This window comes from Sabethes cyaneus, chromosome 2, assembly GCF_943734655.1.
Source record: "Sabethes cyaneus chromosome 2, idSabCyanKW18_F2, whole genome shotgun sequence".
Taxonomy (NCBI): domain Eukaryota; kingdom Metazoa; phylum Arthropoda; class Insecta; order Diptera; family Culicidae; genus Sabethes; species Sabethes cyaneus.
This window is the reverse complement of record NC_071354.1, coordinates 187,201,095-187,219,099: the sequence shown is the minus strand read 5'-3', so window position 1 is coordinate 187,219,099 and position 18,005 is coordinate 187,201,095. Positions and strand designations below refer to the sequence as shown.

The 18,005-nt window shown below is 40.9% G+C and overlaps 1 protein-coding gene across 1 annotated transcript; it reads left to right on the top strand.

The window, feature by feature from the left end:
- Positions 1–12,666: 12,666 nt before the first annotated feature.
- LOC128737955 (SANT and BTB domain regulator of class switch recombination) lies at positions 12,667–15,123 on the top strand. The gene is made up of 3 exons (XM_053832739.1): positions 12,667–13,379; positions 13,448–14,375; positions 14,449–15,123. Exons 1-3 carry the CDS (start codon positions 12,667–12,669, stop codon positions 15,121–15,123), a joined length of 2,316 nt encoding a protein of 771 aa, XP_053688714.1.
- Positions 15,124–18,005: the final 2,882 nt, after the last annotated feature.

The following is an 18,005-nucleotide window of genomic DNA, read 5'->3' as shown; positions in this document are numbered from 1 at the left end:
GCTCCTACGTTTCCTTTGCCTGGTATAAATTCTACTGTAAAATCGTATTCTTCCAAATCTAACCGTATTCTCGTTAGTTTTGAAGTGGGGTTTTTCATGCCGAACAGATACACTAAAGGTCTGTGATCTGTTTTAACAACAAATTTTCTTCCATACAGATATGGTTTAAAGTAGTTAATGGCCCAATGGATTGCCGTTAACTCTTTCAAAATTGTAGGTTTGTTTTTCTCACCTGGTGTAAATGATTTGCTTGCGAATGCGATTGGTAAGTTTCCGTTTTGGGTCTCTTGAGACAGAACTGCTCCACATCCAATGTCTGATGCATCAGTTGTAACTATGAAGTCTTTTGCAAAATCTGGGTATTGGAGTAGTTTCGGGGAAATTAGAGCATTTCTTAAGGTATCGAAAGCTCTTTGACAGTTAGCTGTCCAAATGAAATTTGTGTTTTTCTTTAGTAATTGATTTAGGGGGTGTGCTATTATTGCGAAATTTGGTACAAATTTTCTATAATAGTTGCAAAATGCTACAAATCGTCTGACTTCGTCAGCGTTTGTTGGAATTGGGTATTTTAAAATTGCATTAAATTTTGAATCATCGGGTAACATACCTTGGTCGGTAATTTTATGACCGAGATAAGTCACTTGTGTGCTGAAGAATTTGCACTTTTGGGCGTTGAGTTTTAGGTTATAAAATCTCAAACGTTCAAACACTTGTGTTAGATTTGATAAGTGGTGATTGACTGAGCATCCTATTACTACGATGTCGTCAATGTAAATGAAGGCTAATTCTGGCGTTAAACCTGCCATTGCTATAGTCATCATTCGTTGAAAACTGTTTGGGCTGATGTTTAATCCAAACGGTAATCGAGTAAATTGATAATGACCGTTTTTGGTTGAAAATGCTGTAAATTTTCTGGATTCCATATCAAGTGGGATTTGGTGGAATCCAGACATCAAATCTAATGTGGTGAAGAATTTGGCTCTTCCTAATTGGTCAAGTATATCATCTATCCGGGGTAGTGGAAATCGGTCTGCTAGTATCCTTTTGTTTAGTTGTCGGAAGTCCACAACTAAACGCCATTTTTTTGTATTATCAAGTGATTTTTTCGGTACTAGTAGGATTGGTGAGTTATAAGGGGATACTGAAGGTTCAATTATGTTTCCTTCTAGCATTTTGTTTACTTGACGGTCAATTTCGTCATATTGTGAATGAATCGTTTTGTAGTTAGGAATATATACTGGGACGTTGTCACTAGCCGCTGTATTTTGCGTATAGAAGTTGTTTTGGCTGACTTCCTCTTCTGGAAGACAAAATATGTCTTGATATTGACTGATTAAGTTTTTGAATTTCTCTACAGCATATTTTGGAATTTGTTCAGTATTTATATTTTTGAGAATTTGCTCGTATCTGCTATTCTCATTTGTCTTATTTTTTATTGGTATAATATAATCTTTTAAACTACTTAATGTCGGCTTAAATTGCGTATATGCTATAAATGATGGGTTGTCGTTCGTATTTACAAATTTTACATAAGGTTTTTGTGGGGAAACTATGGTATTTCCACAAAAAATTCCTGGGTAGATCTCTTCGGAATGGACTACCATATCCTCTGAGATGCCCAAATAAGGTATTCTTCTGACAACTTCGCTTCGGCTTGGTAACATAAAGCCTTCTTGCATATTGTCTTCTATTGGTATTGCTATCTGTACATTTTGTATATTAAATGTAAGTAGCCAATATTCGTAGTCTATTACGCATTTGTAATTTGCTAAAAAATCGCGACCTAAAATGCCGTCTGCTTTAATTGGTAAATTAGGTGTAACTAAATGAAATTGGTGATTTAATGTTAAACTATCATTAAAGCATAGTATTGTATTAACTATTCCTAAAGTTTCTATTGTATTCTCCGTTATTCCGGTTAATTTAATTTTATTTGCTTTATTTACAGATTGGTCAGGGCGTATATTTTGTGCTTTAAATAGTGAAATATCTGCTCCTGTATCGATAATTAAATTGCAAATCTTATTTCCAGTCATGTGCACCTTGACTCGAATAAAATTTGATGTATTTAAATTTATTGTTAATATGGGTGTGCCTGTCGGTAACAAGTAACCAGAGTGTCGACTTCTCTGATCAATTGTTACTGTTGGGCGAAAAAATAGTTTTGGTCAGGTGGTGATAATGATGGTCGGTGGATTTGTTCCACTTGTTGATTGAAGGGTAGCATGTCTACGCCTTGATTAAGTGTTGGTTGTTGTACATTTGGTTCAACTTGCGTTACTTGCTGTTGGTTTGCTAAGTACGCTCGAGCGAATCTTTGTCCATTATTTTGTGGTTGTGTAAATCGTTGTCCATTATTTTGGTATCCGCGTGCGTTACTGTGTTGATATCCGCGTCCGCGTTGTTGGTAATTAGATCTTTGATTTTGGTAATTGTTGTTTTGGAATCGTCGAGGTTCTTGACCTCTGAAATTCCTGTTATTCATTTCGAAGGGACGTCTGAAATTTGTTTGTTGATGATAATATCCTCTTCCTTGTCCTTGTCCTGAGACTTGCTGGTTGTTATATCGTCTGTTAATTTGTAAAACTGATGATGAGTGGCTTTCGCGTTTTTTCTGTTCGTTTTCCATCGCTACGTTGATGGCTTCTTCTATAGTCTCAAATTTTCCAATTCTAAGCATCATCTCGGTGGTACTGTTGCTGGTATTGTCGATCATTGCAGAGATGGCTGCTTTTCTTGCCATCTTTTGGGCTACTTCGTTCGGGATTTGTTCTCGAACGTAAGTTTGTTGAAGTTTTTCTGTGAGGATTTCTATTTGTTTGAAATCGTCAGCTGTTTTGCATTTAATTCCCTTCAGACTGGTCAGCGCCAGGTCTGAGGTGCATTTGTCTGCACAATGTAGTTTGAGTTTGTTTATTATATCATCGATTTCCTGTGGGGGGCCTGCGAAAAGGTTTCTGGCTTTCCCACTTAGTTTAGTCATTATCAGTTGGATTGCGGACACTTTGTTCTCGGCTGGTATTATTGTTTTTACTAACACCAATGCATCCGTAAATGAATTTAAATTTTCACTATTTCCGTTGTAAGCCGGTAATAAACCTGCTAACTCGGAAGCTGTTTTTATGTTTAGGGCCATATTGCTTTTTCTTTGGCACCAGATAATGATTTTTGTAATAATTTTCAATTTTAACCTCCTTTGTCTGAGGTTGATGGAACTATCAGCTCTCAGTAGGGAGTCTTCGGTTAGAAGTCTTCGTCTTAAAGTTTGCGGTTTGGGTCTATGTTGCGTGGTCTCGGGATCGCTGTCGTATGCTCTTTGGGATATAACGGTATTATTTAATATTTTAATGCACTTTTCGTAAATTGTTTTTAGTGCGTTATAAGATTCGACCGCTTTATTCCAGTTCGAGGTGGACAACCTGTATTCGTAAGACCTTATAATTGTTTTGTATTCAGAGAAGCTATCTTGTAACTGAAGTTTCTTGGTTTCTATCCCTTGTAAAGTTCGTGTTCGAAGTTTACTTTTTTCAAGGTTCAAGTGTTCTCGTCTTATAAACGTTTCAATTATTTGTAGTCTGTCCATTCGGACATGGTTGGTGTTACGGAAGGGTTAAAATTCGCACAAAGCACAAGAATTTCAAATTTAAATTACAAATGTCTATTTATTTTTAATAATTTCGTCTATTTCTATCCACATTTCTGGTGGTATGTCTTCTATCGTTATAAATATTTTCATCTCTTCTTTTTTTTTTGACTTATAAATTTATAAAGGTAAAATTAAAATGTTTTTTTTTTTTTTTTTTTTTTTTTTTCACTTGCCTTTGCTGCCGTCGTCGTTCGATGCCGGTCAAATTTCTGCTGCTGCTTCCGCTTTGCTGCCGTCGTCGTTCGATGCCGGTCGATTTATTCAAATTTCCGCTGCTGCCTCCGCTGTAGATCGCTGTATTCTAATTTCCCTTGCTTCTCGTCGTTCTTTGTCCGTTTTACGCTGGGCTTAATGCTGCTAGCGTTTTTGCTGCCTTTAGGGCTTGTCGCCTTAGGTGGCTCGTTACTAGTTTCGCCAGTGTTACAGTTAGTTGGATCACTGTTAACACCAGAATGATGTTTAATTTGATGTTATTTTCTTCTAGTATCGACGTATGTACGGTTTGGGTTTGTACTACCGTCACGTCGTTATTTCCATTTATACGTGCACTTCGGTTTCCCATAGTTTTTTTTTTTTTTTTTTTTTTTTTTTGACTTCAGTCCATCATTTGGTTTACTTCCTTCGGTTTAAAGAACTAATCTTTTTTCGGGTTCACACTTGGGAGTTACTTCATTCGGTTTAAGAACTAATCTTTTTTCGGGTTCACACTTTGGAGTTCCTTCATTCGGTTTAAGAACTAATCATTTTTCGGGTTCGCACTTTGGAGTTACTTCATTCGGTTTAAGAACTAATCATTTTTCGGGTTCACACTTTGGGGTTACTTCATTCGGTTTAAGAACTAATCATTTTTCTGGTTCACACAAGACACAATTTTTGCACTTCAGACAACTACCAACGTTTAGACACTGCACTGTGCTTTTACTATTTTTGTTCGCATCCGAGCATTGCGCGCTCGAAGTCTACGGTCGCCATTTCCTATTATGGTAAAAAAAAGGTTTTCTTTTCTTGGTTGAAACAAATCCGTTGCTTTCCTTGTACATCATAAAACTGACTTTATTGCTGCTCCAACAGGTTAGTTTTATCTAATTAACTTATTTCCTAGTGTTAGTAAGTTTACAGGGTATTGTTGGAGGTGTGGCTTAATCTATTCAACCATGATGCAAAGTCTAAGTTGCGTCAATATGATTGGTCGAGAATGTCGTGTTAAGTCGGATACGTGAGATAGAACGTAAGTTAGAATGAGCGAGTTTGAATGAGTGTTGAGCGGGAGAATTGAATGAGTGTCGAGAGAGAGAGTTTGTGATAGCGCGTCGGTGGTGAATATAGCGTGAGTTCTCTTGGGTGCATGACGTGTGTAAAGTAGTTCAAGATCGCACGATGCACTTGAGCTTGTTATTTGTATAGAGGAAAAATATCGTGTCTGTTTCGTGTATTTTGATGAGGTGTGATTGTATATGGGTGGTTTGAGGCTGAGCTTTGTCTTGTAGGTTGTTTATGAGATTTGTACTTGATGTTTTCTAAGGAATCTTGTTTTAACGGTGTTTTGGTTCTGGTTTCGTTGTAAGGTGTCGGGTTATTCTATGAATCTGATATGGGTTTCTTGTAAGGATTTAGAGTGGGTTTGGTATGAGTTATGTTCGTGGGAATTGTGGTTCGTAACATCTGTGGAATGTTGGTCGGTCATGTTTTTGGGAAAAGTCTGGTCTTTGTCATGTGTCATTGTAATTTCTAAAACATCGCTTAATGCGTATAGCATAGTTGAGAGTTGATTTGCCTATGCTGCTCCAGCAAAATATAACTCTCACTCGTTTTGTTTACATCTGCGACATTCGCCCTTTTGTTAATTCTATCCAGAAATGTCAGCTCAGATAGGAGAGTGTAATGATGGGAAATGCCGATCAAAATCTATAACGATTATGGATCAAGTTTTCTTATCGTTAATAATTAATAACGATAATATGACAGTATAAGCAAAAATACGTAAGAAATAGAACAAAAATGTTAAAATAATAACAAGCCAAGAAGATTTCACTTTAAACCCTCCAATTTTCGATACTCTTCCGTGACGATAAAGTTTGATGGTATTATCGATATAAGATTACTAGCGATATTATCAGTAGCACACTTTTCATCACAGTTTTGAAGGTTGCACTTTATAACTGCACTGAAACAAGAATCATGGTAATTGTTACCATATTAGAGGGTAAAATTAAGAGGACACACCAGTGAATTTTTGCAGAAAAGATTTCTGTTTAGCTTAAGCAGTGTTCTGGCCAAATTTACAATGCGTTACTTTCGGCGCCACCCCGATACATTACAAAAATAACAGAATTGTACTGTGTTACCTGACTCACTGCGAAATGCGTTGTATTCGCGGGATCGTGTTGGTTCGAAAGGTTTCGAAAAATATCGCCCTTGTATCGAAAATATCGTTAATTTTGATCACTAAAAATAACCTGAGAGAGAGTCGCGGAGACGGTCTTCTTTTTCTTATGCTTTGGCTGTTCTTCTTCTTCCTATTACGTTTGCTTTCATTTTCGGGCAAATAAATGAAACTTTTGCGTGAACATCTCATTGGACGTGTGAAGTGTGCATTTTATAATAACATATTTTGGTGTTAATTGTCACACGGGCATTTCAGTTTTTGCAAAAATGTTAATTTACAATTGAGACAAACAAGACTAATTCAATTCCGAATGTGTTTTTCACAAAAACACCGGCAGAAAACTTATGAGAATTAACAATACTTTTCCATTTTGGGACAACGATAACGACTGGCTGCATTTGACAGATCGTACTGGCTGCATTTGACGTTAGAATTTTTCCTCTTCGCGAATCTCTCTCAGAAAATAACGTACTTAAACATTATATTTCATGTGCCAGTAGTACGCAATAGTTGTATTGTGAAACTGAATTGTTATTTATGCAACTTTTTACAAATTAAATGCAATAACAAAAGCACAACTTATAAAAAATCGTTTGTTATCGAAATTAACTGAATATGCGTTATAAACGAATAAAACGCATGGTTACGTTTTATTTCAATAATACGCATATTCGCAGTGAGTCAGTGTACTGGAGTCATCTGTAAGATATAACACACCTTACAACGTCTGATAGAATACATTGGATTAGGAGCGATGTATTGAGTGTCTCTACTATGTGGGGATTATCGAGAGAGGGAGCGCGCCTGATAGCCGTGCAGAGAATCGGCAGTTTACAGATAGACACGACAAGAAGCACGTCAGTACAGATGGCGACGAGTATAAAAATAGGTAAGTTCAGTGTGTGAAAATAGAGAAAATTAGTAGTGATTGATTATGGAAAAATACTTCCCGGTAAACTAACCGGTAACTTATAAGTAAGTCGTACGTGGTGTACGCGACACTTTCATAATTTGGCACGGATAAAAATTTAGAATTTATTATCGAAAAAAAGATGGCTGATGAAAGCAAGGGCAGAGCGCTACTTGCTTGGTTTTGTTTGTGGTAGTGTGTTGCGAGACGTACTTCGTGTTTTAATACGGTTTTGGTCATGGGCTGTAGCGCCGACGTCCGTGCGGAGGGGAGCGTTAAAAGAGGCACTCAGTTGATGCTGCTGATTTTTTTTTGTTAATTTTGAGAAACAAGGGCTTAGCGTTTCGGCTACGGCAAACTTTTCTGTTGAGGATGAATACACTTGGATTGTTTTTGCGTCATGTTTAGTCGTGGGGATTGTTCGGATGTAAGTGCAGTGGTTCTGTGCAGTGTTTAATTTTTGAATGTGATATATGGGCAGCATATATTAAGTCAAGCGCATGGCGCGAAGCGAACTAATAATGGAATGACTTACGGAGGTAACACGTTGAAGTATGTGGGTAGCACATACAGGTGTAAGGCATATGGAAAGCACATAGCTGATGTATGTGGGTAGCACATACAGGTGTTAAGCATGTGGGGAGCACATGGCTGATGTATGTGGGTAGCACATACAGGTGTTAAGCATGTGGGGAGCACATGGCTGATGTATGTGGGTAGCACATACAGGTGTTAAGCATGTGGGGAGCACATGGCTGATGTATGTGGGTAGCACATACAGGTGTTAAGCATGTGGGAAGCACATGGCTGATGTATGTGGGTAGCACATACAGGGGTAAAGCATTTGGGGAACACATGGCTGATGTATGTGCGCTATATGTGTATGTGTTATGTGCGAATTAAATATGTATGATTGCGGACGAAAAAAAAATTAATTAAGTCATTCAATATGTAATTTATACTATATTTTACATTTGTTTTAGATGCGTCAGTTGTTCCACCTTTCAAGCCAGGCCGTGACGCTCGTAATGATTGGCTTAAATGGAAACGCGTTCTGGAACGCTATTTGAAGTTGAGCAAGGTCACAGAGGAAGAAGATAAATGTGACTTGTTGTTAGTTCTCGGAGGCATTGATTTACAGGATCAATATGAGAAAATAGTTCACTACGAGGTAATCGCCACAGAAAGGGATGAAGATGGAAACGAAAACCGCCGGGTGGACAAATACGCCTCAATTATACTTTCGCTTGACAATTACTATGCGCCTAAAACAAACAAACGATACGAAAGACACTTGTTACGCAGCATTAAGCAAGACGAAAATGAACCGTTTGATGATTTTATCAACCGCTTGCGAGAACAAGCGAATAGATGTGAATTTACTGACGTAAATGACGCTGCGATAGATCAGATTATTGAAGGTTGTATTTCCCAAGATTTCCGTAAGAAGTTATTAGCGGAAGACAAGATTTTTGAGGAAGTTTTGCAACTCGGCAAAGTGATGGAGGATATACAGGCTCAGAGTAAGACTTACACGAGTCCGAAAAGTGCAATAATGGAATCCGTACAACGCGTACAACCAGTCAACAAGTCGAATATGCGATGTTTTAAATGTAATCGAACAGGTCATATCGCACGTGATAAACACGCCTGCCCGGAAAACGGAGTAAAATGTCACGTTTGCGGAGAAATGAACCACTTTAAAATTTGTTGTCCAAAAAAGCGTAAACGGGAAGAAAATGAGTTTTACCAGCCTTCGAAAAGACAGAAAGTGACACCCAGAAAAGGATTGTATTGTGTAAACGCCGGAGAGAAAGGTGATACATTGGCGTTTGATGTTGGAGGCGTGAAAATTCACATGCTGGTTGACTCCGGCTCACCACCGAATATTGTTACCCAAAGGACCTATGCAGAGCTACGACGATCAGGTGCCAAGATCATTAACGGAAGAGAAGCTATCGAAGAAAGTAAGCAATACCAGGGCTATGGCTCATCAGATGCAATTCTGTTTAGCAAGGCTTTTGAAACGGAAATAAAAATACCAGGAGAAGAACATGGAGTTTGGGCTTACGTACTCGTGTCACCAAACGGACAAACAAATCTCCTCTCAAAGTCTACCGCATTCGCTCTTGGCGTCCTTAGAATTGGTTATAAAGTGAACGCAATTTCAAACGCCGAGCCGACTACGTTCACGCCGTTTCCAAAAGTACCAGGAGTTCAATTCGGAGTACACATCGACTCTTCCGTGACACCTGTATGCCAACCAATGCGGCGCTTACCGATCGCTATGGAAGCGGAAGTAGAGCAGCAGATACAAGAATTGCTTGCCCAAGAGATCATAGAGAGGGTCGAACATCCAACCAGCTGGGTGTCTCCACTAGTGCCCGTTCGAAAAAACGATGCAAAACTACGGCTTTGCGTGGATCTAAGAGCTGCGAATAAAGCGGTTTTAACCGAAAACTATCCAATGCCGAACATCGAAGAAGCATTTTCCTCTATCCACGAGGCGGAAATGTTGTCTACTCTTGATTTGGAATCTGCCTTCTATCATCTCGAACTCGATGTTGATAGTCGTGATATCACAACCTTCATTTCACGAAGCGGACTTTATCGCTTCACTCGTCTGGTGTTCGGAATTAAAAGTGCGCCAGAATTATTCCAGAAAACCATCACAACTATTATTGGTAGAATCAAAGGGGTCATTATATACCTTGATGATATCTTGATTTTTGCTGCTACCGCTCAAGAACACGATCGTGTAATGGGATTAGTTATGCAGCGCCTTAAAACGTATAACTTGAAAGTCAATGATAACAAATCAGTACTACGAGCTTCGAACGTCAAATTTCTGGGTTTTGAAATATCTAAACAAGGAGTAAGTCTTACAGAGACCAAACTAAAAGCTTTTTCAGACATGCGAGCTCCTGAAACAACAAGCGAACTCCGTTCACTTTTAGGTACTATTCAGTTTTTTGGTAAATTCATTGAGAATCTATCTCAACGCACTCATCATATGAGACAACTTTTGCATAAAGAGACACCGTTCTGTTGGAAAGAATGTCATCAAAGAGAACTCGATGGTTTGAAAACATCAGTTTCCCAAAAACGAACACTTAAATACTACAACCCTCGTGATAAGACGTATTTGATAACCGACGCTGGCCCTAATGGTTTGGGTGCTGTCCTAGCTCAACAAGAAAACAACGAAATTAGGCCAGTATCATGTTTATCTCGAAGCTTAACTCCATGTGAAGCCAAATACTGCCAAACCGAGAAGGAGTGCCTCGGTATTATTTGGGCAAAGGAGAAATTATACATTTATCTATATGGAACCAAATTCATCCTCATCACAGACTGTAAACCACTTGTCTACTTGCTTGAGCGAGCGCGATCTAGACCCTCGGCTCGGATAGAAAGGTGGATACTGCGTCTCCAGAATTTTGACTTTGAGACACGCTATGAACCAGGAGAGAAGAATGTCGCGGACTGTTTTTCGAGACTCTGTTCATCTCAAAACAACGTGAGACAAGAAACAGATGTCATCAGTTTGATAACACCGTATATGCAACCGTGTAGAATTAGTAAACAAGAACTAGACGATGCTAGTGAAAAGGATGCCAGCTTGAATGCGATTCGTCAGGCGTTGATGTCAGGTGATTGGACTAACGTTTCAGCACAGTATAAGACGATGGGCATCAAAGAACAACTTTCTCAATACGGGCATTTAATCCTCAGAGGCGATCGAATTGTCATTCCTGCGGCTCTGCAATTGAGAGTCACAGAGATAGCACATTTGGGTCACCAGGGGGCAACCGCTATGAAAGCACACTTAAGATCAAGATTGTGGTTTCCTGGTTTGGATGATTTAGTCGAGAAAGTCCTAAGAACGTGTAAAGAATGTGCAATGATGTCAAAACCTGATCCACCATGCCCTATGTCACGAAGATTCCCAACTCTGCCGTGGCAAGATCTAGCAATGGATTTCATAGAAGGTTTGCCTAACGGCTACTCGATGCTGGTTGTGGTGTGCTACACAACCCGGTATACCATGGTAGAACCAATGGAACATCCTACATCTTCTATGGTCATAGCAGCCCTCCTGAAGATGTTCAGCAAATTTGGAATACCTCAATCGATAACCACTGATAACGGACCTCAATTCCGTGCCATGGAGCTTAGAAAATTTTGTGACTCCTACAATATCCATCTAAATCTGACAACACCGTACTGGCCAGAACGTAACGGTGCCGTCGAAAGGCAAAATCGTAATCTAAAGAAAAGGATAAAAATTAGTGTTGCCCAAGATAGTGACTGGAAAAGTGATCTCTATGAATATCTGTTGTTCTACCACTCAACGCCTCAAGAAACCACGGGTTTGTCACCGGCAAAGATGATGTTCAATAGAGACCTCATAAGCTATTTGCCAACAGTCCAAGAACCGCATAGAATATTTCACGAAGGGGCAGTGGAGCGTGATGCCTTAGGCAAAGAACGAAAGAAGCTATACGCAAATGATACAAGACATGCTAAATCAAATGACCTACTCGTTGGCGATACCGTTTTAATGCGGAACTTAAAGTTAGGATCTACACAACCAAACTTTCGAGCAGAAGAATTTGAAGTTACCAATGTGGAAGGGAGTGAAATTGCTCTCAGGTCAAAGAAAACTGGGAAGGAGTATGCCAGGAACAGAACTCACGTCAAGAAATTCGCGCCGGGCATACTACGTGGTACAGACGTGCCAGTTTCCGACTCCAAGACAACGGTTGTTAGTTCTATCTTCAAATTTTGCTGGGCCAGGATAGGAAAATCAACTCTTACTCGGTTTGTTTACGCTTGCGACATTCGCCCTTTTGTTAGTTCTATCTTCAAATGCAAAAATAAATGAAGTATTCCACCACGCACACATATAAGGATTTTTTGACATTAGCTGAGGCCCTCGCTGAAGCTGTTTGCAGTAGGAATAATATCAAAAAGATCAAATATCAAACTCCCGGATCCTCTCCTCCACTCTTCGCTCCCCTCTCACTCCTACATAACCGATCCTCAGCTAATGTCATTCTGGTTAGTGACGAAACCGCAAATTACTTCATACTTTCTTCTCTCTTTTTCACACAAAAACCAAACAAATGTCTGCCACTTTGAATATATTTATATCAGCTAAACTCAGGGGGGATCTATCGGTAAGGAATTGTGAAACTCACATTTGAAGGGGCAGGCACGTGACCATAATTTTCAATGCCGCTCTTGCTACTTTTTTTCTCACCGATTTGCTGCTCTTGCCTGCATATGTAGCTTCTGAAAAGTTTCTTAGTTTGTTTTATTTACGCTAAAAATCAGATAAATGCATTATCGGGATCAAAACAATACAAACGACAATTGCGCTGCGTGTTTGGGTTTGAGTTTCTGTCAACTGCAGCAGACAAAAATAGAGTTGCGAGTCCCTTGGCTCGAAATCAATCACACGTCGTTTGGTCCATGACAGTACAAACGTCATGGACCAAACACCATCTGCGGTAACGCACACATGTATGGAATTTGACAGCAATAGATCCCCCCTGGCTAAACTCCGTAGGGCAGTCAAATTCAAATTTTGGCATCAGGAAGTGGATACCGTTGCTATGGGCACCTGTTTTATTTATTAGCTTATTTATGTATAGGAGAACTGAATTGAAATTTTCAGTGTTTTGTGCAAGAAAGAATTGAATCTAAAGTTTTACAGTGATGGATTGCGAAAGAAGCGAATCAATTTCTATGCATGACTTTTTAGAATTTCTTAAGATTACCTGTCAAGTAAATGATTCTTTTAACAGCAACAAGAAAAACCCTCCTTCATTCGACTACAACCAACTGGCAAAAAACGAATTGGTGAACAGTATTGCTACGGAAGTGTTGACCGGAAACTCGAATTTGCCTGGAACATCACCGGCCCGTCGACAGGCAAAGAAAGACAGCAAAGACGATCCTCCTAGTCAAAAGAAAGTGTTCAAGAAAAAATCGCTTACGCAGAGTAAGTCTCAAAAAAGTAAACAAGAAACCGTAGAAAGTTCAAACCGGACCTTGGATACCTTACTGAATGAGAAATTGGATGAAGTTCTAAATGAGGGCATCCTTGATTCGGTACTTCCTTTCATTTGTCCGTCAAATACATCTGGACCTACAGGATACGGATATCACAAGGGAGCGCATTCAAAATTGTCACATCCTGTAGTGCAATTGACACCCAGCAATAATAGTGCAGGTTCTAAAACGGTATCCAATCTTGCTGATGGTGCCTCAATAGATCATCAACATGCATGCGGCAGTTCCAAGAAAAGCAATCAATCCTCAGTAGGAGATGTTTCTCAAAATTTCCTGATAGCAAGCAGCACCAGTAAGCTTGGAGCTAGAAGAAAGTCCTCAGTGTCTCAAATACCAATTTCGGATAGCCGTTCCGAGTAAGTAAATAAAGAATGTCTAAATTCCTAATTAGATGTACATAATTTTTATTTCGATTTCATTTTAGACCCGAGGTTACGATACATGTGTGCGACGAAGTTAAAGGAACGTCAAGGGACTTTTCCTGCCCACAAAAACTACTAATCGCAAAAATGGGGTACTTTGCAGATGTCACGGCTGGTCAACGATTGGAGGATATGGACATTTCGGTGCATTGCGATTTACAAATATTTGAATGGCTAATGAAGTGGGTCAAGAAGGAATCCACCTCTCAGGACGATTGGCCATCACTTGATCCATCTAATGTGGTTCCGATATTAGTTTCCGCAAGCTTTCTCCAGATGGAACCTCTCTTGTTGGACTGCCTTTCCTTTTGCCACGCTCGATTAAACGAAGTCGTTAGAGCTTCGTCTAACTTGGCGTGCCTCAATGATAGCATAATTACACGGCTTGCAGCAATGTTTACGAATCTGGAACTAGAAATGGTTAAGGATAAAAAGGATCGTATTGCGCCACGCCTTTGGACCAAATTAATTCAAAGTCTTTGTGAGATTGAACCGCAAGCACTGCGTGGACATTACGCCACATTGGTAGGTATGTTTCGATGCCTACGGTGTGGAAAATATTTGACTCAAACCGTTAGCACGTTTATACACTGTGTTCCGCAAAACATTCGCCTGAATCGCTGGGGCCAATTGATCAGTTCACATGTGAAGGATCCGGCTTGGAATATAACCAGCTATGTGGCGAGTTTGCACAAAGAGATGCGCTCCTGGCGCAAAGTATACTGGCGGCTGTGGGGACACTGTCACTTCTTATATTGCGCTATGTGTGATACTCATTTTGCTGTCTACCAAATGCTATGGTGTCAATATCATCCGGAACAACCGCAATTTCTGGGACCGGCGGCGGAAGGGCGAGTACCTGGACCAGCTGGGCGGTATCCGTGTTGTGGGAAACAGGCCTATCGTTATGAAACTCTGCCAGGTCCTACGGTAAGAAAAAAGACAAAAGTTACCTATATTAAGTCATTTTATCTAACTAATAATCGCCATCCATTGAAAATAGGGTTGTCAATACCGGGAACACACCGTCCAAGCAGATACGGATCGCGATCGTGCAATTTTACAATTAGCAATGCAGGCTGCCGAAGGTGGCTGCCTGTACGAAACAGCCCCCTTCAAACCTCCGAGTACGGTCAATGACCCCTGGTGGAACGGAATAGGTATTTTACCCCATCGCTCGAGACAGGGTTTGCTGCCAACGTTTCATGTTGAAGGAGATGCTCAACCTAGTCGATCGACTCGAAAGTTTATTACACGTCAACAGTCGCAGTCGATAGCCGAATCTGATACCGAGTCAGACTCGGAAGATGCCGATAAATCAGGTACTATTCTGAGTCACTCCTCCAGCAGCAGTAGCGACGGCGAAGAGTCCGCCTACAGCAGTCCCCGATCATTCCGTCCGAAGAGTCTGAAATACAAACCTAAGCTTTCCTATGGTAGGCACTGGGCGGGAGACATGTCCGCTCGCAGCAATCAAGATAATCAGCGTGAGTTCGAGGAACGTGCTATGAAGCAGATTATCGCAATGGTAGGGAAAAAGACGGGCAGCGAGCAGAATCAGCAGTTCATCACGTACCAACAGGGCGGTACGTTTATGAAAATTGAAGCCGATTGGCGGGAGTCTATCAAGCAGAAAAATTTAGCCAGCATAAAGGCCAAGGCGGGGACTATCAAATGATGACTGCTCATTGACCTACGCGAACGCTCGCAGGAGAAATCTTTCGGATGAAGTTAGTGCTAATAAATTGAATTGCGTTGAACAGGCATCTCGAGCTAGTTTGGGCATGTTTCACAAAATTTGCAGTTTAAGTTTTAGCTTTGCAGGATGTGTTCAACGACTTTTGACGTAGGACTATGTCTTAAAGCTAGTTAGGGTGTATCAAAATCTAAAACGAGAAAAAGTGGTCTGGTTTTTGAGGTTTACATAGTATTTTTCTGTCTTGACAGATTACAAAAAATTTACTCTAATCACTCGATTGTGGGCGACTGCTCTCCAATTCCTTCGACATCGCGTATTCTTTGCCTCATCTCGCTCCACCTGGTTCGGTTCGTCGTTCATCCTCCGCCTCCATTCTCCGTTCTGTACGCCGTCAACGATCGTTCTTAGTACGTGTACTTCGAAAACACCCAGTTCTCGCAGGTCCTCCTCGAGCATTGCCCACGTTTTATGTCCGTCGAAAATAACCTGCCTATTTAACGTCTTGTATAGGGTACATTTTGCACGGGGAATTAGTCTGTTCAACCACAATTGCTTTTGAAGCCCATAGTAATCACGAAGTGCGATAATAAAAAGTCTCGATCGTTATACTATTACCGTCGCCATCGATCGGCGTCGGCATTTCACTCGAAATCCGAACACAGTGCTGTGTATCATCGTAGATTAGTTTGATCAGCTTCCTGGAGATGGTATCATATGCAGCTTTAATTACAGCAAACGGACAAATGGTACGTGGGAATTCAGTATATTGAGGAATCTGCCACAATCGATCCATTGTTGGCCGTCCATCAACGAAGCTGTCTTGATAAATTCGCACAAATTCATTCGAAATTGGTGATAGTCGGCCAAAAATCATTTTGGAATAGCATTTTGTAAGCAGCATTGAAAACGGTGCTCGCACGATAGTTTTTACAGTCTAACTTATCGCTCTCCTTTTAGATCGGGTAGATCTACAATCCTCCTGTAGCTTTTCTGCAGGAAAGTGACCAGTTCTAGTCCCATTTTAGTAAGCTCCGCACCGAAACCATCTTTTCTAGCCGATGGATTGTTCTTTAGCTGCATGATGGCCTCCTTAACTTCGCATACCGTTGCTGCTGGTCCCTTTTCTCCGTTTGTCGCACCGTCGAAATGGTTTTCTCCGCCGCCACGGTTCTCCATCTGAGCGCTAAACGGGTGTTCATCAAAGTGTTACTTCCACCTTAAGGTCACATCACGATCGTCCGCTATAATACTGCCATTCTTATCCTGACACATTTCGGCTCACAACACTAAGTCTTTGCGGAATCCATTCAGTTTCTGGTAGAGTTTTCGCGTTTCCTTAGAACGATGCAGCCGGTCCAACTCTGTATATTCCTGCTCTTCCAGGTAGCACGCTTCTTCCCGGAAGATTTGGGTTCGCTGCATCTTTTTTTGTTTGCATCTTCATCCATCACTCTCCTACGTCCTGCCTTCATAGTCATGCTAGTAGTTTCGCTGATTCCGTGCCACGAGGCCGATAAAGAGCTTCGCGACACTGCTAACTGCTGTTTTGATGGTGTTTCAACAGTCTGCGAGAGGTGCTTCGTCCAGCTCCAACTCGTCCTCTTCCGGCAGCCCAGCTTCGAGTGAATGCGCATAGCTTACGGCAGCGTCCGGCTTCAGTCGCGCAAGATTTATTCGAGGCTATCGTCGGTACCGAAGGTTATTCACGACGGAGAGTTATTGGGCACTTCTTAACCATCACTAGATAAGTCCGAGTCAACGTTAGCGCTTTAAAAGAATCAGATGTCAATGAAGTGTAAGAAGTACCGGCATTCGATCAAAACGTGGTCGATTTGTGATTCTGTCTGACTTAGTACTTGTGTAGACAGTAGACTCCCGTCTCTAGAACCCTAAGTTGGAGGAAGTCGACTTATCGAGGCCCATTTTGTTTGTCAGCGGGTGCGCGGAAACCTCCAACCACCGGTTTATACCCATCCTCCTGGCCGACCTGAGAATTGAAATTCCCGATGACGATCTTGATATCATATTTTGGGTAGCAGCCGTATTTACACTCCACCTGGGCATAGGATTCTTTCTTGTCATAATCAGTAGTTTTGAGGTAAAGGCTGTACACGTTTGAGAGGCTTATGTTAAAGAACCGGCGCTTGACTCTCAATCTGCACATTCGAGGATTGATTGGTCACCACCTAATCACCCGTTTCCGCATCTCGCCCATCCCTATGAAAGTTGTACCCAGCTCGTGTGTGTTAGCTGCAACGTCGAACTCGTGGCTCTTCAATACTTCGGAGAACACTCGAGTGCTTTCGTGGAAGTTAAGAAATCGACCGTTCCACGTACCAAGTTTCCAATCCATAGTCCTTTTTCGTCGCATGGGTCTATTCCGATTGTTCCAGCTCGAGTTTCTTTGTTCCTCACTCATTGCTTATTAGTTTTTCATGGTAAAGGTATTCTTGCAAGTATTCTCGAAAGACCAACGAGGCTCGAAAGAGCTCTCCTTCGCTGTCAGCAAACAACCTTGACTTCCCCCGGGGTTACCAATCCGATCTCCACCAAGGTATCCCGGCTGGTACCACGAAGGGGTATGGTTACGAGTCGCTGAATAAAATTCAAATCAAGTACTTCTATTGGGGTACCATATTTTCAAGTAGCGTTAATATCAATTTTCTTTATTCAAAATTTGATGCCTTAATCTGACGTTGGGTCTACGTCCACCATCGAACCGTCAACGGTAGAATTAACAACACATCCATTCAGATTTTATTAAACAAAAAGGTTGCATGCCTAGTCGAGAGCCTGTTTATAAAATATCCGATATTTTGTAAAATCAATAGTAGTCGACCGAATAGAAACAGGAGGTCAGG